Genomic DNA, 26,404 nt, shown 5'->3' with positions numbered 1-26,404 from the left:
AATGAATGTGTTTAAAATGACTTGAGATCTTTTAAATTGACTAAATCTGTCAGCAGAATGTGAATAAATAACTCCAAGGTGTCTGTGGTTGGTGCTGTAGAGATATCAGCTAAAGCTGAGCCAAAGCCAGGCTGTACCTTTCATGTATCACAACATCAAAGGGTCAAAGGTGAAGTGAAAGCAAAGAAGGTGGACACAGATTCTGGCCTGGATAAGTTGTCTGCTTAAACATGCAAACAGATGCTTATTTTTCCTTCACTTCACCATTGTTGTGTTGATATTTAAAATTTAAATTTAATTAAAGGTAAACAATTTACTTTATTTCACTTGTATAACTTCATAAATGCAACAAAAACATGTTACTAGTGCAACAAAAAATGCTAACTTAACGTACTAAATATCATAAATAGCCGGCTTCACAGTTACAGGATATGTCGCCGTCATTATAGGCCCAGATATTCTTACAGATGTTTGTTTGCTTTGTTTTTTCAGTTGCTGACATTTTTTTATTTGTTTAAGAGTAAACGATGACCCTTGTGCTGTTGGAAAAAGTAAATTTCCCAATTTGGGGTTTTGATAAAGTCTGTGTCTAATAAAAATTAGTTTTAAAGTTTAAAAAAGCAGCACAGCAGTGAAATGCTGCACCCTGCTGGTGAAATATATAGTTAAATTGTGCAAATACAAAAAGTAACTTTACATTTATTCTAAGGTTATTATAGTTGCCTATAACTAAATTAATGTCTGACTTAAATATGCTGAGAAAACACATGAAAATAACATCAAGCCATTCAGGAAATGTCACAGATAAAGACTCTGCTTTCTGACATGCCATAATATTAGTCACATAATGCATTAGAAGTGCTATAAAAACATGAATCACCTGCACAGTTTTATGAATTTATGAAGACCAAAACTGTTGTTCGTGTCAGGCTGTAAACATGTTTATTTCTGCTCTAAAGTTACACATCCTAACATGGGAGACAGTGGGGAGTGACTCACTGTTGCAGGCAGCCTCAAGTGGCTGTTAGGTGAACTGAACTGCTGTAGTAAAGTCTAGGCTCTGGTCCCATTTTTTGTTTCAAACCAGCTAGTTTTCTGCTTGATCATTTCCTTTTTCTTTGCACGAAAGTTTTATGGTACAAAGTTTGAACATTTCACTGTGGAAACAAAAAGGCTTGAAAGTGGGTTGATGGACCATTTTTCAAAAATGTATATTTTCAGAAGTACTTTTGCCTCACAGCAAGAAGGTTGTGAGTTCCACTTGACCATGTGGCCTTTCCGTGTGGAGTTCGCATGTTCTCCCCGTGTTTGCGTGGGTTCTCTCCAAGTACTCCGGCTTCTTCCCACAGTCCAAAGACATGCAGTTAGTGGGTTTAGTTTAAATGTGATTCTAGATTGCCGATAGGTGTGAATGGTTATCTGTATTTCTGTGTTACACTTGTCCAGTTTGTATCCTGCCTCTCACCCTGTGGTTGCTGGGATAGACTCCTAACGGTAAATATGCAAGGCTTTAATGTACTAACTGGGATTCCTGCTAAGCCTGAGAGGTTGGAGATGTGCCCTCCGCTGGCTGGTGGAGTTGAGCACCTACAGCATGCACTGTGGTTAGCATTAACTAGAATGCTTATTGTTAACATGGCTTTTAAATTAATGCATGCCTAAATAAGAGGCATCCTTGGGCTGGAATGGCGATCTGCAGGCACAGTCATGAACAGAGTGCCAGTCAACATGCAGCCTCTCTCCGAGCGCTCTACTGGAGTGAAATCGATACCACAGCGAGTCACAGGAAGAGATGAAGAACCGCTGGGGGTTGAAAAAGTGAAAGGGGGACTCAAAAGGACTGAGAGAAAGAAAAGAAAGAGTCAAGTGACTGAGGCGCTTCCTGCTATTTCTATATACTTTATTAAGACTATGCTGAGCTGCTGAGATCTGCACATTTTACATTTGGTTCAGGTCATAGATAAATACATAGATAAAATATGACTGTAAAACGCCCTGGAGAAAGCTGAATACAACACAACAAAAATGGTTCTATAAAGGAAAAGACAGGTTTTAATTTAAATCGAACAGGATAAAATAAATCATTTTCATATGAGTATTTTGTTTATTTATTTATTTATTGCTAATAGCTTTCTATTTTTTTCATAAGAAGAGTTTGAAACTAAATAATTTTAGGCTTTTATATATCTTTCTTTGTAAAAACGATAAATCAATTAAAGGCTCTAAAACTTTGTCATAATCATACCCACCCGTCTCAGTTCAGAAATTACATTAAAAAATACCTTCACGGTTTTTTGTTTTTTGTTGCTTTTTAAAAAAAAAAGAAAAAATTATGTAATTTTATCACCTCATTGATCAAAGTTTAATTCAATTATACGCAAGACGATGTGAAGCCTTTGTGTGTTCTTAATTCTGCGTTTTGTATACAGTCAGTGAATGCACCTAAGGATAGATGACTCAAGTACTTAAGACATAAGAAAGCTGAACCTAGTCCAGTAATAAAATAAAACGTGACTCTGAAAGACTCCGTTTTCCTTTGAATTTATAAAAAAGAGGTTTTATTTATATTTAAATTTTAATGATTTAATTAAATGTATTATTATTATTATTATTATTATTATTATACATTTTTATTTCATTTCATTGGTATTTATTGAGTTTGTTTGTTTGTTTTTATTATTTTTTATGTTTCCATAAATGTATCCTGTATCCTTTTATTTTGATAGCAACTGTGGAAGTCTTTGTTTTATGATGAATTATGTCAGAAAACCTGCGAACAGAACTTTTTATTATGTTGTACTAATGTACTATTATTAAATTCATCACTTCAGTAACGAATTTTATACACCGAGGAGTCTTAGAGTTAATTTCACGATGAATAAATCGAGTGTTATTGACAAATGGAGGCTTTTACTTTGTAGAATCTGTTCCGTTCAAGTTTGACAGTGAAGGGGGCGTGTTGTTAGCTGTTAGCCTGCGTGCTAACCGTGAGAGCTAAAGTTGACTTTCACTTTCTGAAGCTGGGATTCTGTCAGCGGGATGAACCGGGCTTCCAGGAAAACGAAACTGGACGCTGTCACCGCTGACGCTAACTCATTTTAGCTCGTAGATGTCGTTATGTAACTCTTTTTGGTGGCGATATTGACAACTTTTAGCGCAAAGTTTCGCCCCGCTTGACGTCCAAAACACGCAGGTATCTTTAGCGGCTAGCCCCCTGCTAGCATGGACGGCGGCGGAAGCATGCAGAGTATTGACGAGAGGGGTGTCGAGAAATTAATGGATGACTACTTGAAATCGATCGGTTTGCATCGGAAGAAGATAGCCAAAGACGGGTCCTGTTTGTTTCGGGCTGTCGCCGAGCAGGTAAAACGGGAAAACTACAGAAAATGCTAACGTTAAGTAAGTTTTTAGCTTAGCACAGGTGAGAAGCTGGGCTTGGTCTGTTTGGTGTGCAGCTGCGATGTCCTAATGTTAGCCGAACAAAAGTTATGCCCACAAACTCTGGTTTCAGCTTAGACTCAGACCTACATGTACAAATGAATAAACTTTAAATGATGAAAAAAAATTTAATTGCGGCTTTTTTAAATCGTACTTCCGGCTTGTTTACCCCAAAGTGTCTCTGCTAGGCTTCTGACTGCAAAGGTCAGCTGTTTACAACTTCTTAACGAATTGTAAATGTAATATTTCCACAATATATGTGAGAATATTGATATTAAGTATGTCTGTTTGTGTTTATTGTTGACCTTTGACCCCTCCTGTTTAGGTGCTGCATTGCCAAAGCCTTCATACTAAAGTCAGGGCGAAGTGTGTGGAGTTTCTGAAGCAGAACAGAGACACCTATGAGGCGGTATGTACAGTGTCACCAAAATAAAACAACATCATGGGAGAGCAAAGTGGTTTTACTTTTCGAACTAGAAAGTAGATTTGTGGTAAAAAATAGCTGCCAGGGAGTATTTTTTATTTACTGAATTAGAATTCATAGAAAGGAGGAGAAAATTGTATTAAAAAGAAACTGAAACCATATTGTGTGGTTTGAAAAGTAACTAAAGGGAAATACTAAACAGGTTTATTGGTTTAAGCAAATTTGTCAAGCCAGTAGTCATCGGGAGGCTTTGGTGTTGATGTTTATTGACACTGGGATGTCCATGTGTCGTGAGATAATCTATTTTCATTGTAATATCTTTTGTAAACTTCTTAAATCTGCTCCTGGAAAATGACACTCACACGATGATGATAAAAAACAACTACAACGAACACTGAAACTAGTCAAACTAAACTGAAACATGCAAATGCCCTGGAAACTAAAGTGAAAGTCAAAGGGTAAAACTTCAATAACTGCACTCATACCTATGAAAAGACATCTAAAACCACAGAATTTAGAGTCAGTATATCATATAGGTTGGACACTGTGTATATTTTTGTACATTACGGACAATTTCAGTTCTTTATCTGTACATTTATCCATGTATACACTTACCGGCTGCTTTATTTGGTAGTACAGGGTTGGATGCCCTTTTGCCGTCAGACCTGCTTTAATACTTTGTGGCACAGATTCAACAAGGAGCAGGAAACATTCTTCAGAGATTTTGGTTCATGTTGATATGATGGCATCATGCTGATTTCCTGCTCAACCGCATCACAAAGGTGCTCTACTGGATTGAGATCTGTGGAGGAAAAGTGTTGAGAAAATATTCTGAACCCACTGTCTAAATGTTGCAGCAGAAATCAAGACTCGCATTAGATCAGGTGATATTTCTCCAGTCCTCTGTTTACCGTTTTTGGCGAGCCTGTGTTAATTGTAGCCTCAGTTTCCTGCTCTTAGCTGACAGGAGTGGCACCCAGTGTGCTCGGTATGGTTTCATGTGTTCTGCATACAGAGATGCTCTTCTGCATGCCTTGGTATTAAGGGTGTCATTTGAGTTGCTGTTGCCTTCCTATCAACATGAAGCAGGCTGTCCATGACATCATCAAGGCATTTTTACCAAGAGACCTGCCGCTCACTGGATATTTTCCGTTTTTATTTTTTCGGACCTTGAAACCACAGAGATGGTTGTGCTGAAAAATCCCAGCAGATCAGCAGCTTCTAAAATACTCAGACCAGCAACCATGCTGCGTTCAAAGTCACTTGAATCTACTTTCCTCCCTATCCCTGGGCTCAGACTGAACTTCAGCAGGTCATCTTGACCAGTGTACATGCCTGAATGCACTGAGCTGCTGTCATGTGACCGGCTGACTAGATAATTGTGTTAACAAGCAGGAAACAGGTGTACCTAAGTGGCCAGTGAGTATAAATTCAGCTGGTGACCCGTTCATACTGATTACACACAGCATTCAAACAAAGGTGATTGTTAAACATTATATATATACTTCAATGAGGCGGCTCGGTTTTGTCCCACCTGTGTGTTATAATTAATCCTGGGAGGTGTAAACATCCCCTCTATGAGCTCTGAGGCTTCGAACTAATAAATTACATGAATAATAAATATCGATGTAACAGGTGCTTACACCATGTTTGCTCAGCACTGAGAATTTGAACTTATATTATATTTAGAAGTAATTTTCACTAAGCATGTGATTGCATTCTCCATCTGTAACCTGTTATTGTAACTGAGAGGTTGTTATATTGTTTTAATGTATCTAAGTTTAGTTGATAATGTTTTTTTCACTATTCAGAGACGTTAAGTTGTAATTTATCTTCATGATGGTGTGGCTGGTGGTTGTCGGGGACTTCACAATAAATCAAAACAAATGCGTCCCGGGTCTCAATAAGCAGATGTACCGAATCCTCCCGACACTGTTTGTCTTGACAAATGTGACGACGCTGAGCAAAGTTAATGTTTCTGGTATTTTTAGGGTTTGCTTTTCCTCTTAAAGAGCTGGACCGAGCTGTTATTCAATTGCAGTCGAGTTAATCATAAGTCTGTAAAGTAAGACAAGTAAAAACATGAATAAAAATGGAAGTTAAGAGAATTTAAAAGTTTTTTTCTTTTTGTTTGTTTAGTTTAGCTTTATTCTCTATAATGATGTCACCCTGTGGCCTAACATTGAGAAAAGAAGCTGCTTTTGCCTCACACAAGTCGCAACTTCTCTGTCTATAGCAGAAAACGTGTGAAAGCTCGAGCTTTCGGTCTTGTTTTAATGCATGAGCTGCACGTAATCATGATCCTCCGCGTTATTTTTCACACTAATCGGTGCTTAGTTTAGTCGATAAATAATATAAATTACCAAGTTTTATTTTTTTTAAATGTCATGTTTTTGTTTTCAACAGCTGAGAACTGAAAGTTGGTGAGTTCACACCAAATGTGAGACAGAAAAGGCTCAAACGTTTCCTGTCTGAGAGCAGATCTTTGGCTGTTTTTGGACCCTCAAACTGCTGTCGAGGAGTCGATTTACTCTTCTGTGAATCACAGATCACGGTTGAGTGACTCTGCGGGTTTTCACTCCCTGAGTGACACATGAGGAGGAAATGAAAGCAAAAGCTGCCGCTGGTGTTTTTTTTAATAGTGGTGATAAACTCGCTCTGCTGCAGGGCTTTACTACATTTCCCAGGGTGCCTTTTGGGCAGCTGGCAGAGCAGGAGCTGTGAGCTGCTGTCAGAATGGGGCATAGAGGTGGATCAACAGCATTAAAGCTCCACCTGTCATGTTGCTGTCTTCACTTCCTGAAGGAGTGGAAATGTTTTAGGTCCCTTTTCATGTAAAAACTTTTAAATAATTTCTTGCGTGTGTTTGTTTGTTTGTTTTTCACTTGTTTACTTCTTAAATATCTTGATGGAGGGAGTACAGTCTGATAGATTTTTTTTCTAAATTCATTTTTAACCTCCTAAGACCTGAACTCTTCCACAGCATGCATTTTTAATTTCTCTTTGATATTTGGGCATATTGGGGCCCGATGAATGTAAAAACAAAGAATTACCAGATTTTTTCTTTTTACCAAATTTTTGTTTCTAAGAAAAATTAGATCCACATATGAGGATATTCATTTAAAGGACAGTGGCAGTATAAAGTCCTCGTAAGTGGATATCAGGCCCTTGTAGAGCAAAATTGAGTATTTTGGTCAAAATAACCCAAAATGTGATGTCCACATATGTGGACGCCAGGTCCTAGGAGGTTAAAAATATCTTTCGACAGCATGTCATTGGCTAAACGGCTAAATTTAGTTACCTCTGACTGTGGTGTTTTAGGTTTTGTGTGGCCTGGTCGGCTGTAAACATGTTTATTTCTGCTGCAGAGTTAAACATGGTAACACTGGAGTCTGTGGGGACAGACTCGCATATCCTTTAGAGGAAGTGGCGGTTTTATTTTGGCTTTGTTTTCAGCCTCACACATCATGTTTTTGTTTTTTTGGGAGAACTGAGGAAGAAAATTGCCTAAAAAAGTCACTGCTGTTTTTGTTTTGCAGTTTATTGAAGGTGACTTTGAGGATTACCTGTGCAAGCTTCAGGATCCACAGGTAAAAACACCACACGCTCTTATTGTTCTCACATGCTGGGTCATTTTAATATGAAAGCTCATAAAGTTTCTCTGTTTTCCAGCAATGGGTGGGAGAGGTGGAGATCAACGCGCTGGCCGCCATGTACAAGTGAGTGAGATCAGAGGTCTCTGAACAGAGAGCTGCACTTTAACTCGACAGAAAGCCTAGTGGGATTTCCCACAGTGTTTGAGATTTATTTAAGTATTCACCGTGGATAATAAAGCTTTACGCTCACTGGCCACTTCATTAAGTATACCTATTTAAATGCTCGTTAACACAAATGTCTAATCAGCCAATCACATGAAAGCAGCTCTGTCTGTTTATGTGTGGAGAAATGGTGAAGACGACCTGCTGAAGTTCAGTCTGAGCATCAGAATGAGGAAGAACGGTGATTTAAGTGACTTTGAGCGTAGCGTGGTTGTTCGTCTGAGTAGTTCAGAAACTGCTGACCTGTTGGGATTTTCCCCGACAACCATCTCTGTGGTTTACAGAGAATAATTCAAAACTGACAGAATATGCAGAGAACGCCTTGTTTATGTCAGATTTAAGAGGAGAATGCTGATAGGAAGGCAACAAATAAGCACTCATATTCCAACCAAGGTATGCAGAAGAGCATCTCTGAATGCACAACACATTAAACCATGAAGCAGCAGAGGCCCACACTGGGTGTCACTCCTCCCAGCTAACAACAGGGAGGTGAGGCTGAAATTCACACAAGCTGAACAAAATTGGACAGTAGACGATTGTCTGGCCTGATGAGTCTCAATTTCCCCTCCAACATTCAGATGGTACTGGTTTCTTGAACCAGTTTATTATGCTTACTGGCCTCCACAGTCACCAGACATCCAACAGAGGACCTTTAGGACGTAGTAGAAGCAGAGATTTACACGCGCAGCTGAAACCTCTGCAGTGACTGTGTGATGCTGTTGTGTCACTGAAGCCACAGGAATGTTTCCAGCAGCCTTTTAAACCTCTGCCACGAAGAATTAAGGCAAACGGGTCCAGTCTGGCACTAACAAGGTGTATCTAATATAGTGGCCAGTGCAAATGTGATACTTGGATATTTTATTCACATAGTAACAATAATCACTAATTTATGAGACATTTATGTTTTGTTTTGTTATTAAAAGCTAAAATCACCTCTGTCAGCATCCAGGTTTCAAACTAGTGTTTTTGAGTGTGTGCTGCTCAGAGCGTTCTTCCTCCAGTTTCATTGGTGCAGGTTTTGAACAGAGGACCAATGCCGTGTGAGGTGTTTTTGATAATATGGCAGTGCAGTTTCTAAGCTCCGATAACGATGTGTGCAATGATCCTAGTGACACTGTACTGCCACAGCTCAGATGATTTTGATGAAAATGGTCGTAACTCGTTGTCTGTGGCTGTAAAGAGGCGCCACATTTACTTTTAGAAGGTTTTGAAGCTAAACTTGATGAAAATCTTCTGCCCCCATGACCTGGACGCAAATGAGCAGAAGAGAATAGATGGATTATGTTTGGGTTTTTACCCCTTAGCTGTAAAAGACTGATGGGGTATTGTTGTCATGACAAGTCTTGGACGAGTTTGTATCTTGGTGACCTCGACCTCAAGGTCAAAGGTCAAGTTTTCTGAAACTCTTGCGATAACTGAAGAAGGAAGTCACCAAAGATTTTCACTTTCAAATGACACTAGCATCTAAACGGAGGCTGAGGGGCAGCGCTGCCAGCTGTTTTGGGAAACTGCACGTAATGAGACAAATAACGTTTATTTTTATTTAGTTTAAAGATGTGCATTTAAGTTTTCTAAGACACCCAGACTTTCACCTTTTGTTTGGACACACAGTCTGAGACGTTCACGGAGTTTGACGATGATCTGCTTGTGAAATGTTTGTGAATGAGGCTCGGGGGTCTTAACAGGTCGGGAACGACCATCAGTCTGTCGACACGGCAACACTTAAACCCTGAGTTAGGCTTTAAAGGGCAGCCCGTCGGGAATGCTCATCTCAGTCAGATATGAAGCAGCATCCCGAGGTGGCGGTGAAATCATCCCAGGTGTGACAGCTTTGACTCTCTGGGTCCAAACGCGTGGAAGCTCGTCCTCATTTATAGTTGGAGGAATCTGCGTTCCTGCCCCCGAGTTTAGCATCAGATGGTGAAAACGATGAGTCACCAAAGCTTCGTCATCTCATTTCATCCTCTCCTCTCTCTCTCTTCGTCTCTTTTGATCTCTTCCTGCAGGAGGGATTTTCTGATCTTCCAGGAGCCCGGCAAGCCAGCCGTCAACATCACAGGCAACAACTTCCAGGACAAGGTGAGATGGACGCGTTCGGCCGAGCGTTTAGTTAGAGACACGATTTGCATTTCCTGTCGGAGGAAAACTTTCAGAAAATACAACAAGCTGTCAGGCGGAAGCTTTGAGACGCTAACGACGATTTTTCAAACGACACAGGTTGTTATTTTGTCTTTACCGGACATTTTAAAGCAGGAAAAAAAAGATCGGTACATCCCGAAGCCTTTCAGGCTCTTCTCGCTTCAATTTCCACTCTTTTATTTACTGAAGCCGAACCGTTTGTTTGCCTCTACAGGTGCAGCTGTGCTTCCTGAACGGGAATCACTATGACAGCGTTTATCCCATCAGCCGGATCAAGAACACCGCACTCTGCCAGTGTGAGTGTCTGTGATTTCATTTGTTTGGAAAACAAGGAGACCAGAAAAGAGTTTAACTGATCCTGCAGATCCTCTCAGGGAGGATAATCATCACTGAAGAGAAGTCTCAGTGAATTCATAACAAACAGATGAGAACATCAATCAAAATGTGGGCACTCAGCAGAGAAAATGAGAGAACAGAGACCACATTATAAACCAAACACCACATAGTCAGTGTAAGGCTGCGGCACTCCGAGGAAACCCTTTCAGCTCAAATCTTCATAACACTTCCCTTAGTCAGTGTGCAAGAGGAGCAGCGTGAGTCATTAACCACGCTGCACAAACTGGTTTTGTCTTAACTCTGCTAAAGGTGAACAATCACAGGAGAGCCTGGAAAGCCTCTCAGATTCATGCGGCTGTGTGTCCAGCGTTTAACACTGATGTCTCTGTTTGACATCTCTAACAGTAGCTGTCGTCTAATTACTGGCAGTTAATTTGATGTAACGTAAGCTTGTAGTGTTTCCTGTAGTGTAAATCTGGGTTTCTGAAGTCCAGCGACCCGACAAAACTGACACTTTGCAGCATAAACACAGAAGTTAAACTCAGTCTGTGAACAGCTCGCAGGTGTCTGCTGACTCAGAACGTTTTCTGTACTACAAACTTGATTCACTTCACTCACCCTGTCACAGACACACATTCATGCAGCACTATCTAACATTACAACACAGTCAAAACGTGGGGGTTCAGGATACTTGGACCAAAGGAACAGATTGATCTTTCGATCTTCTGGTTGGTAGATGCTTTACTGCCTGAGCCCTCGTATCACTTTCCCCTTAAATCTTCACCTCGGGATCATCGATCAAACGTATTTGTTACCTCTGACGTGAAGGTCAAGTTTTTCATGTAGCGTTCTGTCTGTGAACACGATATCTCTAAAAGTTGTGAGACCTTGTAGGGGTGTAGAGTGGGGTCATGGCCCACATCCACCCAGCATGTCTCACTGAGTACCAGCTCAAAGATAGTTCAACATGGCAGCCCGAAACTCCCCTGACGTCATTTGTGTGCGACAGAAACACAACACAGCAATGGAGGACATCAGGGTGATGGTACACCTGCTGCTGAAATCCACCTTGTTGCTGGACCACGATGTTGTGGTGCAGCCGTCTTCCTCATCGTCGGGTTTCAAAAATTCTTGTGAAGGCGTTACGCTCATGACTCATGTGGTGTTTTCACTTCTTGGCCAATCAGTGACATTCCATCTTTTGACGTCACATTTTCGGAGTGACTCGGCACATTTGAAACCCTGGCTGAGTAGGTACCGGATAATACCAGCTAATCGCCACATGGACCGAGCAGCAGGTATACCGACACCCCGATGCTCTCCATTGTTGTGTTTGTGTCGCGTACAAAGAGCTTGTGGGGCTTCGGGCTGCCTTGCTATAACTGCTTCTCCTACATTGAGGTTTCGCTCAGTTGTAATAGAAAACGACTGAAACAAAGTAGAGTGAAGCCAAGTAGATGCCAGTGGAAAAGAGACTACAGGCTATTCTTCATATAGGCCCACAGCAGGGGTCTGATGCTTTGTTAAAAAGATGGCAGTCAAAGTAGAGGCTCGCCCAACATGAGTCTTTTATTATTATGTGATTGTTCATCATAATCAATCCATCCACTTAAATGCAGCCTACAAAGACAGTAAGTCAGTGATTACAGTTTAATGAAACTGAATGAGCCCACAGAGCGTGGGTTACCCATTCACTCATTTTTTTTTTCTTAGTTCAAATATTGAATTTCTGTCTCGCCTCTTATCAAAAGTTAGACTTCAGTCTATAATTAGACCTCCTGTGATTCACACAAACACGGCAGTAAACCCCAGAAAAACCCTCATCCCGAGTCTCTGTGTGATTCTCCTGCAGCCGTCCTGTACGAGCTGCTGTACGAAGGCGTGTTTAAGGTGGACCGCAGCTATTTGGGTTCCTGTCAGCGGATCGGCCGACCCGCCGACCTCCTGAGCGACGACTGCATGCCCGCCTGCGCCAGCAGCGACGACTCCGACCTGGATGTAGACGAGGCGCTGTGGTAGGAAACTGGCATCAAGCAACGGTTTATTCACCTGCATGATCACTTTTACTGTGAAGGGAAATGAGTCAAAATCCAGCACCTTGTGCCTGATTTTTAGTAAACGAGCTCTCAAACTTCATTTTTATTTACTGGCAGTGAATTCACAGGCTGCTGTTTTTGTTTACTTAATTTCCTCATCGTTATTGATTTACTTTTGTATACTAAAAACTGATTACCTACTTATTTGGACATATTGACACTTTATTTCCTTTGTAAGTGTTCTCAGCTCCTTTTATCAAACACAGTAAAACTTTAAGGCTTTAATATTCTCATGATGTCTGTTTTTATGGCTCAGGGTGGAAAATGGAACCAGCTCTACTTCCACAAAACACAACCAAAGCTACAGGGTAACATTCATAAAACACATGTTTTATAACAACCACACAGGGTAGTACTGTCACTGAATTGTGTGTGTGTGTGTAACAGGGCCGTGGGCGTGGACTGCCTCAGAGGGTGAGGCGATCTTTGAACCCAACATTGCTCAGAAATGTGGAGTACGATGTCTGGCACAAGTCCAAGAGAGGTGACACACACACACACACACACACACACACACAGAAAAACAAAGCATGCGTCTAAAAGTAGTCAGATCCCAGGGCGATGTCCAAAGAAATGACCTGCTTCACTATCAGTTTTGTCGTGTGTAAGTTCACTGAACATTTTCACAAGATAAAAATAACTAGAGCAACATGAGTTTAAAAACGAAGTAAAAATTAAATACACATTCTTGTGTTTACACATGTGCGTTTGCTGGAGGGATGTGTGGTATGCAGCACATTAAAAATGTGAGTGGTGTAAGCAGCAGTCAGGAGTCTGATGGTCACGTATGGGTCAAGAACACTTTCATAAATTATAAGAACGTCCGGCTCCTTGGAGGGGTGACTGAAGAGAAGCAGATCGGAAGACTGCTTAAAAGTACAGGCTGGTTTGCATTGGTTATAACCGGCCATGTTGGTGGTACTATTTCCTACAGTGGTCTGACAAAAGCAAACGCGAGGATAGTTTAGTTGGGAATTTGGCTGAGCTGATAGCAAACCGATGTGAGCAGAGAGAGGAGAGAAGCTGACAGACACTGGTTCCTGTGGTGTTGCAGGGACGCCACTGTTAGAAATATGCTGGGAGTGCATGATGTGTATCTGTGCTGGTGCATCACACCTGAGTGAGTGCTGGTAATGTGTGGTAAGCTCCCACTGAAACCACAGAAAGCTGTCTGCAGGAAGTGTTTCAGGTTTCTCAGGTGTTACTGTGGTGCTGGATAAATGCTGGGAAACCCTGTCAGCTGCAGAGGTCACAATCACATTACGTATAAATATAGACTCAAAGGAGACAGTTTTCTATTCATTAAACTAACTCAGACTTCAAATAGCAGCGCAGACTCACTATTGAGATTTGTCGTCTTCTAATTCATGAGGTGGGCTTGGTTTTCTTTCAGGGCTGCTTCAAACTGCCTGCTGATCGTCAGACTTCAATGTTCAATGTGGACACTTTATTACAGAGTTGAACGTTTGGGACAACTTGCAGTTATGGACTTTGTATTTAACTCTCTGCACACCAATGGAATTCTGTTGGGATGTTCCAGATTCCAGAGAATTCCAAAAGACGGGAAAACACCTGAGGCTATAAACCTGCTGTGAAGCGCCAGTTATGCTGACACGGTTTATCAAAGCTGTCATTCACTGCTTTTGATCCTCTACTGACTTTTGGATTGCGTCCTTCGTACATCAGTGATTATCTGATATAAACTAAACTCCTTCACATGCCGAACATGTAAAATTAGTGTGAATGTTTCATGCGTTAAAATCATTTTCAGACTCGCCTGATCTTAACTACAGCTGTTAACGCTGACTGCATCACTTCACTGGGCAGATTTGAGGCATTTATTTTTTCAAACCATTTTTTAATCTTTTTTTCACACATGAGTAAACAGATCTGACCAATCAGAGCGCTGCATTTGGCAACAAGTCCAGGTCAGCCGGCTCTCTGAAATTATTTCTTTGCCAACAAGAGTTCAAACTTCCTCACGGCACGTCGGGGCTCGATGTCGACTACATTTTTACCTCTTGGCCGTAACTGATCAGGTGTAGTCATAACCCCAGTGGACCTGCAGGTGAGGTGGACACCTGAGTTTGTGACTGCAATAACGCGAGAACGAGGCATGAATCCTGATGAGGGCAGAGGGCAGAAGTGTTGAGGCTGTGTACAATTTTAACATCTACTAAGAGAATGACTGGTACTGGCTCTGAGCGCCGTCCCGGCTTGTCGATGAGGCGGGACGTCTGTGCTCAGACTGATCGTTAAAGCGGAGGACCACTGCTCCACTTAGCTGGACACAGCTGTTGCTGGCAGGCAGCAGCAGCTGGATGTGATAACCTGTGTTTAAATATGCAAAACAGTGGCAGTGTAGCAGGTGGTGCAGAAGCTGAAAGTGTGACAATCAGCCGTGTTTTTGGATTTTGTAGAAGATTGAAAACAGACGTCAGGCTGGGGATAAAAGATCTGAAGGGGAACTTGGAACACTTTTTGGACTCAAAGTGATCAGAAAATCATTTTTTAACAAAAGTTCAAAGTGAGTGTTTCACGTTTTATTTTCTTTTTTTTCTTTTAGCCCAACAGAAGATGGATTACTGCATCGCTGCTGGGATGCAGTTCACTGTAGGAGACCGCTGCCAGGTGTGTGTGTGTGTGTGTGTGTGTTGGATCGATCCTCCTCGAGTGCATGTTTCACGCTGTTTGTGCGTCACCTGCAGGTTCGTCTCGAGGGAACCAATCGGCTCTACAGCGCCGTCATCAAGGAGGTGCCGGCCAATAACCAGCCAGTGACCGTTTACATAGAAGATCTGGGCAGGAAGTAGGTCGCACTAACAGCGCGCACACACGCTCAGTGTTGTGGAGGTTGCACAGACGTGGCAAATCTTGTTATGTGTGTTTTAAGGCAGGTGGTGCCTTTGTGGAGTGTCCGCCCTCCCAGTGATGACAGCGGGTGGAGCAAGGTGGGCAACCGTGACAAGAGGCTCAGCAACGGGCACGGAGGAGGTGAACACGTGCGCGCACACGTATGTTACAGGTTTATTGCATGAGTGCAGTCTGTGGAAACTCTCTTTCTCCTTCAGAGTGGGAGGAGCGGGGGAGAGGCCGAGGAAGGGGGAAGTCCGTCGGGCCATCATCGTCCTCTGGTTCTCAGGCAGCGGCGCCAGGCTCAGGTGGCCGCATGCTGAAGCAGCACTCCTGGCCCCCGCAGGCCAATGTAGAGGAGCAGGGCGGGGCCAAAACCAGCAGGTCAGTGTGTGTCATCACGTGTGTGTCATCTGTTTGTATACATCAGTGCTGGATCACACAATGACACGATCACTGAACCCCTCCTTCATAATCTTCCTCTATAAAGCATAAATATCATTTTCAATTTATCATTGACTGCTTTTGAGCTCGATTATTAGTTTATTTATTTTGTAGTTCTTTTCATTTTACGCTGCTGTTGTTGCTCTTTGGATTAAATAAAGTTCTTCTGCGTTTCTGTGTCTTTCTACAGGAAGTCTGTGGGTGCGGCGGAGGTGGCGTTCGGCCTGACAGAGGAGCAGCGATTGGCCAAAGAGGAGGAGGAGAGGAACGTGGCGTTGGTGGAGATCCAGCTCAGAGACGAGCACAGCTTCCCCGCACTCGGCGTGAGTTCACATGAGGCTGATTTCATGATGGGTCCAGATAAACCTGAACGTCCTGCTGGGGCTGGGTCGCCGGTTTGATCACTTAACCCTTTTAGAAAGGCAGCGAGCTGATGTTTAAACATCTGGGGCCAGATTCACTGACGATTCCCAGACAGCGCAGAGAGGTGTGTTCGGTTTTACGGCTGAACGCAGACGCGGGCGGTTCATTTTAATATCGAGAACAAAAAGATGAGACTTTTTTCTTTCTTTGTTTTAATTACATTAAATAGTAGAGTTAGCAGAAAAAACTGTGTGTCGCAAATGTGATTTAAATATTCTCCTCCACACTTTTATTTTATTTTTCTCCTGTTTTTTTCCCGTTTTTTCTTTTCTTCACTGCTTCTGCTCCTCCTGTCAGCTCTGGCTTTGCTGTGTTACACATGTGAATAATATTAAAAACACCAACAAGAGGAGCCTACAGAGAAAAGCACACCCAGACATGCATATGAAACGGGGTCAGTGCCTCTCACACGTGATGGTGTCACTGTGCTCTCTTTGTAAATACCAGCAGTGTCTTGTTTTTGTTTGCGCTGATGCAGCGTGTTACTAAACATGGCCGCTGGTGGTTACTGAAAACTTCAACAGGAAATTAAAGCAGAACAAATCAAAGTCTCCTACAGAAGCAAGGTCAACAGAAGACGTGGAAACTCATCTGTAAGCTGGAGACACAGAAGCCGACATGGATTCTGACCTGTCGACGAGCATGCAGGCGCCGTGTTGTAGTTTACTGAGAGTTTTATGTTTATTTTCTACCTCGCTCACCTCTGACTGCCAGACAGGAGTGTTACTCACATTTACAGACAATATTTTCACTGTTTCACTGCTTCGTTTCCTTTCCTTCATTTTCCTCAGTGTTGTTTCTTTGTCGAAGTATTGATGTGGATTCGGGGAATAGTGCATTGATGGGATACAGAGAAAACACACAGCAAGTGGCCCATATGGTAAAAATGTTTAATGAGCTCCAGGCTCGCTGTTAGGAAATGTAAAAGCCGGTGAATCAGAGCTGCTATTGGCTCTGTATCAGTGACGAAATCTGAAAATGTTCCTCAGAGGCTGATACACGACGCTCCGGGAAGGATGAGAGTTTGGATTTAATTCATCATGCTCACGCTGTTTCTTGTTCAGCAGATGTTTTTTAGTTTTTAATGTTTCTAATGTTTGTTTTTCTCCCCTCAGTCTCAGCCGGGGACGCAGGGAGAGGGAGGGAAGAGGAAAGGAGAGAAGAAGCGATCTCAGAGGAACAAGACGGTGAGTTCAGACCACAAACGGACACAAACAGGGAGACATGTTATGATGCAGAAACGCTCTCAGGGCCATTTCCTCTGGTCCGAATCAGCTGATGAGTTTGTAAACAGCTTTTCCCTCGCAGTTTAGTTTGTTTGCACACAGTGAAGTCCAAGCGGACCAGAATGCATCACTACAAACTACGTGAGAGCATTTCAGTCTGCTCATTGGCCTGATGTGTCTGGTGTGGAAGCAACTAAAGTAAATACAGGAAGAAGATGCTGTGTGAGAAAATGGAGAATTGACATTCATTTCCCAGCTAGTTGGTATCCCGCACAGACCGCTGCACATCTGTAGGACCTTCCAGCAGAGAATACAAAAGAACACAAGCTTACGGGGCGTGCTTTAGCTCAAGCTTATAGTAGTTGGTTTGGATCGCGTTCACACCATAAACGAACCGCTCTGTTCGTTGTGAACTGTACTTTGGAGGTGGTATTCTCTGTACAGTGTTCACATCTGCACAGCCTCGTCAAAAGGGGAAAACTAGTTTGATTTAAACAGACTAAACACCGCAGAGGTGCTAAAACACCCCAACATTAATCACCAGCACAAAAAGGCACCGCATGGTATGTGACATTGTTCACATTCAGCTGTGAATGATTTCGCCTGCTCAGTTAGTGCGTATGTGACTGTTAATGGGAGCAGCCGGTGAACATTCATGTCTTCATTTAAGAGGTTTAAAAGCATCCTGGTGCCGAGGCTCAGTGATACACTGATGCTAACTTTATTTGTAAAGCACCTTTCACACAGACGACTGACAGAAGAAAAAGTGATGAAACAAAATAATCAGCAGTGACACGAAATTCAAATTAAAAACACAAAACATCAAAGAAATGAAATTAAAATTGAAAAGCCTGCAAATAGAATTAGAGTACATGAAATTAAATTGAGAACAATTAGAAAATGAGATGAAATGCTAATAAAGAAAATCAAATTAAAAAGCCTATCGGGAAGCTTTGTAAGAGAATTAGATTGCTGAATAAAAACTAAAATACTTAGAAACTAAAAACAATAAAACAGAAGATAAATACAAAATATAAGTTAAAATAAAGAAAATAAATTAAAATAACTAATCGCACGCTGTCAGCTCGTGAGGCGTTTGCCGTCCTCTGAAAACTACGTACACCACAGCATTCAGGAGCTTGTAGGACAAACTTTCTTTGAGACTGTCCTTCTCTCACATCACTGTGGAGCAGTTTTGACCTGATTTTCTTTACGTTGCTTCCAGTCATTGAGGTTTACAGACGGTAATTTATGCAAAGCTCTTAAGTTTTCACCACAGCACTCCATGGACTTCATGGTTGCTTCGTTTTTTTAGCCATTTGGTTGTAATTTGGCTTGGATCATCGTCCTGTTGAATGACAGTGTTTGTGTGTCAGACAGCTGACAGGGGGTCCTACATTTACACAAGAACACTTTTGTTTAAAGATGGCTTCATGTATGACTCAATGACTGGTGCCCAAATAAATCATCCCTCCACCACCGCGCTGACTTTGTTCAGATGTAACATAAGCTGTGCTGCCATGCTCTTTAAGAGAGACGGCAATCGTTCCAACGAGAAATGATGTGAGAGTGAGACCATGAGGTGATTTTTAAATCAATAAAAAAAACTCTGAAAATGAGAAAAAGCCTATGAGTGCACGAGTTCTCCAGAACTAGTTTGCTTCATACCTGGGACTTCAGTAAGGAAGCTCTATGAAGAATGTGGTCACTCCATATATGATCTATCAAATCTGAAGTTTCCACCTGACCCCAGAAGCTGAGCAGCTGTTTTTTCTGTGCATTTGGTCATTGAAGTGTTACCTGAGACCTTCAGGGACCGTCTGGAATTTAAAACCTGGAGTCTGATCGCTGCTGCTCTGTCCTTTTACAGAAGAGCCCCGTTGAAGATGTCAGAGCTCCGTCTCCTTCTGCCGGGGACAAACCCAAATCCTCCACCCCACCTCTTACAGCAACCTCTACAACCACTACACCTGACACCATGACCAGCCCCGCCCTTCCTGCTGCTAAACCTTCTGACTCCACCCCCTCGGGGCTGAATTTTGTCAAGGCCTTGATGCCAAATACGAGCCCCTCTGTCAGCCTGCCACTCACTTCTGTAGCTCCGGCTGCTAAAACAAACACACCTTCCTACGCCTCAGCCACTGCTGCGCCGGGCTCTCCTCCTCCTCCTGCTGCTCCTCCTGCTGCTAAAACTTCTCCAAAAGGCGAAGCACCGCTGCCTCCCTCTGTTCCATCATCCGCCTTCTCCTACAGCACACCCGTTCTCCCCGCAGCTTCACCCACCTCCTCCTCATCCTCTAAACTCCCCCCTGCATCTGTTCTTCCTCCTAAGCCAACCACCTCTCCTCCTCCTTCCTCCTCAGTTCCTCCTCCCACTTTCATCACTCCCATCGCTTCCCCACCCACAGCTGCACCAGGCTTCCCCGCCGCCCGCTCCTCTCCACCTATCACTTCCCTCCTCCGCTCTCAGACTCCACCCTCCTCCTCCTCCTCCTTAATTCATCCTTCAGCTGAAGTCCGGGAGGCTCCACCTGTTCCACCTCCAACCACAAGTAAGAAATCTGTTCACAGTTTCAGGCTCGTGTCACAGTTTAGACCGCAGGCTGTCCACAGAAGTAAATACACAGATATTCCCAGGCTGACACTGAGTAACAGATTTTCAGTTTAAACCAGTAAAAACTATTTTTACGTTTATTTTGGGGGTTAAAATCCTTTTGAATCATATGCGCCTTTCAAAATAAGAGCTTTGTTTATTACCATTCCAGCATTTTTAGGGTTGCCCAGGTGTTTCAGGCTCTGGGTGTTTGGTAGTAAACAATTTAAATGATGGCTATAGCCAGTGTGACTAGGCTTTTTGGGGCTAGTACCCACCCAGCTAACAGTGAAAGTGGCCACACCCCTTATAATTCTCAACTTTAAGCCTTTATAAAACTCCAGCAGGTGACGTATGAAAGAAGAAAATACAGGTAGAGTTGTTCTGAAGGGTGAAATGATCCAAAGAAGCTGAATTGGATTTTTGTACTGTGCTGTAACAGGTTTATTTCTGTTGTTGGAAACTTGAAGATTGTTTTTCAGTTTTCAGCGAGATTTTAATAAACATAAAGTGAAAATCAGTAATGTGATTAACAGATAACAAACATATTTGAAGTTTAATTGAAAGATATTTGTTCTCACCCCTTAGTTTGTGCTTAATTTTGACTGTTTTGTATTTTTTTAGGCAGATAATTGGTAAATGCATCAGCAGCTGGCACGTCAGTAATTTACTTTGGTCTTCATGTCTTCTCTCTTTCTTTCAGATTCTTTACCAAAATCTGGAGGCCCTCTGATGGCATCTCAGGCTTTCCAAAGTCAAATTCCTCCACCTGAGGTCCAGACCCAGGTCTCTGTGCCCTCAGCTGAGGAACAAGCAGAGTCTTCTTTACCCCAAATCCAGACTGAAAGTCAGGCTTCTCTACCACAAATCATGGGCCCACCCATGATGCTGAACGAGCCCCAGGATCAGCCGCAGTCTGGCACAGAGGCGCCTGTCCCGCCTCAGACTGACCTCCAGCCCCACAGTCAGACCTCTTATCCCACTCCTGTGGCTTCCTACCCCCAGGCCTCCCTTCCCCACCCCCCCGCCCAGGCTCCTCACCCCTCCCAGGTCCCACATCCCTCCCTTTCTCTCTCTGCCTCCACCATTGTTCCCCAGACTCAAACCGAAGCCCCACCACAACAGCACCAGTCTGCACCCGAGTCTCAAGCTCCACCTGCCTCCGAGAAGCCTCCTCAGCCCCTCCCCGGACCCGTCCCCCTGCAGCAGATGTCCCAGCTCTACCAGGACCTCCTTTATCCCGGATTCCCCCAGGGAGAGAGAGGCGAGATAGCTGCGACTCCAAACCTTTCTTCCAACAAGTCCGGGGACGACCTGCCCACAGGTGAGCCACACCAAACAGTCCTAAGATTATAAATAACCACGTCAACTGTCGCCATAGAAAACTGAACAATCAGATCAGCCATCAGAGCCATACCTGTGTCGTACTCTGAGACTCACAGCTCTATATTCAAAGACGGTGCTGACTGTCAAAGTAAAATGAAATAATGACAAAAAATTAGGCATGACAGAAGTGTTTCAGCAGATTTGAAAACATGAGAAAATATCCACATGCTTTAATTTAATCAGCACTGGATGTCCTACACGGACTCCCTCAGCGGGAAACACCTGTCCTTCCACAAAAACTGCTTTTGAACCATTTAGGCAAAGAAAATACTCTGTTCTGATCACAGATGTGCACGAAGGCCACCATACAGGCAGGGTTAGACATAAAGAACATGCTGGTGCTTCCCTGTGAGACGAAGCAGCTGAAATAGACTAGAGATTAGTTCTGTATGTTAATGGTCAGTGTTTTCATGGAGCAAAAGTAGAGGCTGCGATGTGTCAGTGCAGTGAGCAACACCATGAAAGAGATATCTGATCAGGATTTTGTATCCTTGTGTGTTTTTTGTTTTTTTTCTCCTCAGATGTCAACATCTTGAGGTTTTTCTTTAACTTGGGCGTTAAGGTAAGACGTAAGCCTGGACCAACAGACACAAACGCACACAAACAAGACACAGACCAGGTTTGGAGAAAAGGATGGAGGGTTGTGTTAAAATAAAAGCCCATCATCTCACATTTCCTGTTAACAAGTTGATTCATCGTGTGCTGTATTTTGGGAACATTTGGAATAAAAACAAAAAAATACAACCACGTAAACAATGACTTCTGATGCGGCATGCCCAGTTGCCTAGCAACAGGTACTGTTTACGCAGATTTTAATGTGGTAAATTATGTAAAAATAATGCCAAGCACTACAAGATGTACTTTAATTTTATTAAAATAATAAAACTTTTTTTAAGAGCTAAAAGTTATTTTTGATGCACTTTTAAGTAAAATAACGAGGGGCTGATGCTGAGTCCTGCCTCTGCTCTCTTCCTCTACAGGCCTACTCCATGCCCATATACCCACCATACCTGTACCTCGTCCCCCTGCAGCAGGCCCATGCCATGCAGCCCAAGCCATCTTCCCGTTCCCCGTCCCCACAGTGCCTTCCCTCTAACACCCCCAGCAACACCCCCACCAACCCGCAGGAGGGCTATCCGCCTCACCAGTACCCTCCCACTGTAGCACCGGTGCCCTCTCAGTATGACAACCAGGCTGCGCTCGATGAGCCCCCCGGTCCGGCTGAACCCTCCTTCAACCAGGCCAGGTACCCCATCACCCAGCCACAACCCCCCAGGATGCCATGGCAACAGATGCCTCCACGAAACCCAAGCTACTCAGTTGGGTATCTTTCCCCACCTCCGCCGTACTCGGGTCCCCCTCCTTCATCTCAGGGTTACCACCCAAATCAGGGAGCGGGGGTCCCGGTGTACCCCACAGCCATGGGTCCGTACAGCCCCTCCTCTCTGGCATACCAAACTGCATCCACCCACCAGGAGCTCCAGGTGAGCCAGGGGGCGATGCAGCAGCACCAGCTTCAGGCAATCAACGGGGACACGATGCCTGGCCACGGGAACATCCACATCTCCAGTCCTCTGGAGGGCGCCGCTGTGTCTAACATTCCCACTACCAACAGTAACCGATCAGTGATGGTCCCATCCAATTATAGTAAGCAGGAATTCTGGGAGATGAAGTCCTTACATTTCAAGGTGTTATGGCTTTCTTTTAACTGTCAGGTGGAAAATTTTTTAATTAATTTTGTTTTCCTGATAGGCTTCAAGAGAGATCTGGGGGAGAGTTTGCCACGAGCAGTGCTCCTGGTGGATCCGCCACTTAATGACATGCCCATAGTACGTATATTTCTGAGCAACTTGATAACCTAATCAAATCAACTTCGGGTTTAGCTTTTGAAACTAATATCTAATAAGTAGTTAGAAGTGGCTTTTATCTTTAAAAGATCACTGAAAGGCATCCTTCAATTTCCTGTAAGCAGGTGTTGGCTTTTATTATGGAAATCTGACAGTTTCCATAATGTGAAAAGTGTCACATTTCTGAACTCCCTGGTAGCTTTTCATAACAAAGTGATTTGTTTTAAAAATTGTTACAACGTCAAATAATCTTGATGAGATCTTAAGAAATTGAGATCCCATCATCACCCCCCCCCCCCACTAAAACCCATCCTTTAACATCCTGTTAACTAACTGGCTCCTAGTGTTTAAATCTGAGTGTTTAAAGAAACCAGTTAAATTTCTCTACCTTGTGGCTTTTATTTAGAAAGTCTGACATTCCAGAGCGTCCTGGTAGCTTTTTATTACTAGGTGTTTTATTTTGAAAGTCATGCTGCATCATATCCTCTTGTAACAGGACCTCCTTCTGTCTCGCTCTCAGGTTGCTCTGCTTTCTGATCCGCACTTTAAGGACGTCTCCATGGGAGCCATGAAAGGCAGCAGCAGCAGCCCCGGCTCTCCGTCGCAATACCGTCCCCGGAAACCAGTCCATGCCACCAACGTGTATGAACAGAGCCAGAGGGGCAGCTACATGAAGCCTGTCACCATGACGGACAATCATTCTGTGGGCTGCAGCACGGAGGATGACTGGGAGGAGGTGGAGGGGTTTAAAACGATGGTGCCAAACTACAGAGGGCAGAGGAGGCCCTACAGAGGAAGAGGAGGGAGAGGAGGCAGAGGAAGGGGTGGCTACGATCCAACCAGGGACGTGTACAGGAGTAGACAGGAAAGAGATATGGGGGTGGGGTTTAACTATATTCAGCCTAACCCTGCCCACATGGGATGGGCTCGCGAGAAAAGGTATTAGCTCTGAGCCAATGAGAGAAGAGGACACAGGTGGTGATTTTTTTTTTTTTTCTTTCTTTCTTTTGCTTTTTTCTGGAGATCTGATTGGTGTAGACCAGCAGCCATGGAAATGCAGTGTGGACCCAAGTCGGAAAATCTATAACTCCATTTGTTTTGCTGCCTCTAAATCAACAAGCTTATTGCTTTATATCAAAACATAAACACTATCCTCCTCTTTTCTTTTAAGTGCATTAGCATAGCATGTTAGCACTATTTCTTATCACTCAGACGAATGGATTCAATGAATGTCGAGCTCAAAGTTTGTTTACGAGGATTGTGAATGATTTAAAAAAAAGTTACCCACTGTGTTGACATGATGAATGTATGGGTTTCTTTACTGGTTGTGTTTGAGATTTTGGGAAATATGTTTATTAGCTTTCTTGCCTGAGAGGAAACGCTTTCATGTCTGTGGCAGTTTAGCTTAGCTTAGCATAAAGCAGCGGAAAATCAGCGAAGACTTTGAGTAGCATTTTGCTACATTAAAAAAAACAATCTAATGACACTGGCATAGAACAATACTCATTTCATAAAGATATATAGTAAAAAAGGATCAGTAAGGCATAAATTACTATTGCTATATAAATACATTTTAGTAACTCTCTTAAAACCATACTCTCCCCTCTATTTCTATTATCACAGTTTAATGCTAGCAGCGGGAAATCAGTTATGACTGTAAAGTATAATTTTCTATATGATCTATAAAAAAAACAAAAAAAAAACAAAACATACTCTTTCACTTGTACATATAGTTATTTAGCACAGCTTAGCAAAGCTTGTTAACTAGCTTAGCAAAAAAAACCCTTGAGGTATAAAGTAGCATTTTCCTATTTCCTATATAAATCAATCTTTTAGTAACTCTCTTAAAACCATATGTTTTTTAAATAAAATCTTTCCACTCCTATTTTTACATCATGCTAGTTAGTTGAGCACAAAGCAGTGGGAAAAGCCATGACTGTCGGGAGAAAGTTAGCATTTTTGTATATAAATAACATCTAATAAGTTAAACCAAATTTTTTCCCACTTTAGTTTTTACACACAGCTAGCTAGCTTAGCACGGGTGAGCCCGTCAATCCCCAGATTCAGTTTTTGCATACAGTAACAAGCTTTAAATGGGCGTGCTCGGCTAGCTGTTTGTGCCCATGTCTCTATGCTAAGGTAAGCACAGACATAGAGCGCTCTGTCTGCTCCTCTCTCTAAAATTATTTGCAGAAGTCTTCCTCTGATGAGTCAAAGACAAATTTGTCGTGTTTGTTTTTTATGTCGTTATAAATACTGAGAGCTCAGTGGATCAGTGCGGGGGGGGGAGCAAAAAGCCAAGGGGAGCGGGCTGGAAAGGAGTGTAAGAACTGCTGCTGCTGTTAGCGCCCATCAGGCTGTTGGTCACTGTGAGTTGTGCTTGGACATTTTTCTTTCAGGTCCGTCTGCTGGTTTCTGGTCGTCTAACCTCAGATCCAGTGCCTTATGTTTGCTGAGTTTACTTCTCTGTGCTCGGAGAAACACTGCTGTATAGAACAAAAACGTGCTGTTTGGATTTGATTTTCTATGTGGTTAAATAAATAAACCTTTGGCTCAGATGCTGCCTCTGGAGCTGTTGGTTGGTTTTTTGGTAAATAAAATTTCAGAATCTTTTAGTAACTATTGCAATGCACAACAAACTTCTTTATAAAAATACTCAGAGGCCTGCTTTGAATCCACCCTGAGGCCACTGACTGCATGCCGTCACAATAAACGCTGAAATAACCCCACACATTGTTTAATCTCTACTCTGGAGACCTCAACATGCCAATAACAGGTCACAGTTACAGCGCCACCCAGTGGAAGCAGGATGATATGTATCATAACATGAAACAAACATGACGGTCTCTGCACACCATGTGCAGCAACATGACTTAACTAGTGGGCTCAGGAAATGATAACTGGTAACAGGCATACACTAGTTGTTTATTTATAGCTGCCCTTTCTCCATGACTAAAATGTGATGTGTTTGGGGAACGTCCGTAAATTGCAACTATCAAAAAAACAAAAAACAGTCCAGCTTATTGGTGAGGCCCTCCACAACAGTCCCAGTTTCTCATGTGGCCCCTTTGTAGAATTGATTGATCACCTCTGCTCTAAAGGGTGTAGAGTTCATGAAAATGCTTTTAAACCATATTTCAGCTCCTAGGTGTCTGCAGTTAGCACTGCTGCCTCACACCAACAAGGTTCAAATCCTGGGGTGTGTCTGGGTACTCTGGTTTACTTCCAGTCTAAAGACTTGCAGTGACTGGTTTGGTTAACTAGTGAATCTAAATTGCGTGTAGGTGTCAAGCACAGTCTGAATAGTTGTCACTCTCTGTTCCTCTCCTCACCCCCCAAATGGTCACAGCAGATGGCTGTCCCTCCCCAAGCCTGCTGGTC

At 42.9% G+C, this 26,404-nt stretch overlaps 1 protein-coding gene across 1 annotated transcript; it reads left to right on the top strand.

Annotated features, from left to right (window-relative positions):
• Window positions 1-2,974: 2,974 nt before the first annotated feature.
• otud4 (OTU deubiquitinase 4) lies at window positions 2,975-25,586 on the top strand. Its single transcript, XM_084923340.1, has 21 exons — window positions 2,975-3,363; window positions 3,764-3,847; window positions 7,402-7,452; window positions 7,535-7,581; window positions 9,687-9,759; window positions 10,034-10,115; window positions 12,008-12,170; window positions 12,508-12,559; window positions 12,639-12,735; window positions 14,818-14,882; window positions 14,960-15,060; window positions 15,145-15,245; window positions 15,323-15,488; window positions 15,739-15,871; window positions 17,087-17,158; window positions 19,068-19,749; window positions 20,494-21,114; window positions 21,698-21,738; window positions 22,157-22,823; window positions 22,929-23,005; window positions 23,544-25,586. Exons 1-21 carry the CDS (start codon window positions 3,223-3,225, stop codon window positions 23,967-23,969), a joined length of 3,942 nt encoding a protein of 1,313 aa, XP_084779466.1. The 5' UTR covers window positions 2,975-3,222; the 3' UTR covers window positions 23,970-25,586.
• Window positions 25,587-26,404: the final 818 nt, after the last annotated feature.

This window comes from Perissodus microlepis, chromosome 3, assembly GCF_051167445.1.
Source record: "Perissodus microlepis isolate ML-2025 ecotype Zambia chromosome 3, ASM5116744v1, whole genome shotgun sequence".
NCBI lineage: Eukaryota > Metazoa > Chordata > Actinopteri > Cichliformes > Cichlidae > Perissodus > Perissodus microlepis.
Note: the sequence above shows the minus strand (reverse complement) of the source record. Positions and strands in the feature narration are given on the sequence as shown.

What these genes read in the sequence shown, in the direction of transcription:
- otud4 (XM_084923340.1), top strand. Translation starts at nt 3,223, where the DNA reads ATGGACGGCGGCGGAAGCATGCAGAGTATTGACGAGAGGGGTGTCGAG. An exon ending in AACACAACCAAAGCTACAGG is followed by an intron (nt 12,560 to 12,638) that starts GTAACATTCATA and finishes TGTGTGTAACAG; the next exon opens with GGCCGTGGGCGTGGACTGCC. An exon ending in GATGGTCCCATCCAATTATA is followed by an intron (nt 22,824 to 22,928) that starts GTAAGCAGGAAT and finishes TTTTCCTGATAG; the next exon opens with GCTTCAAGAGAGATCTGGGG.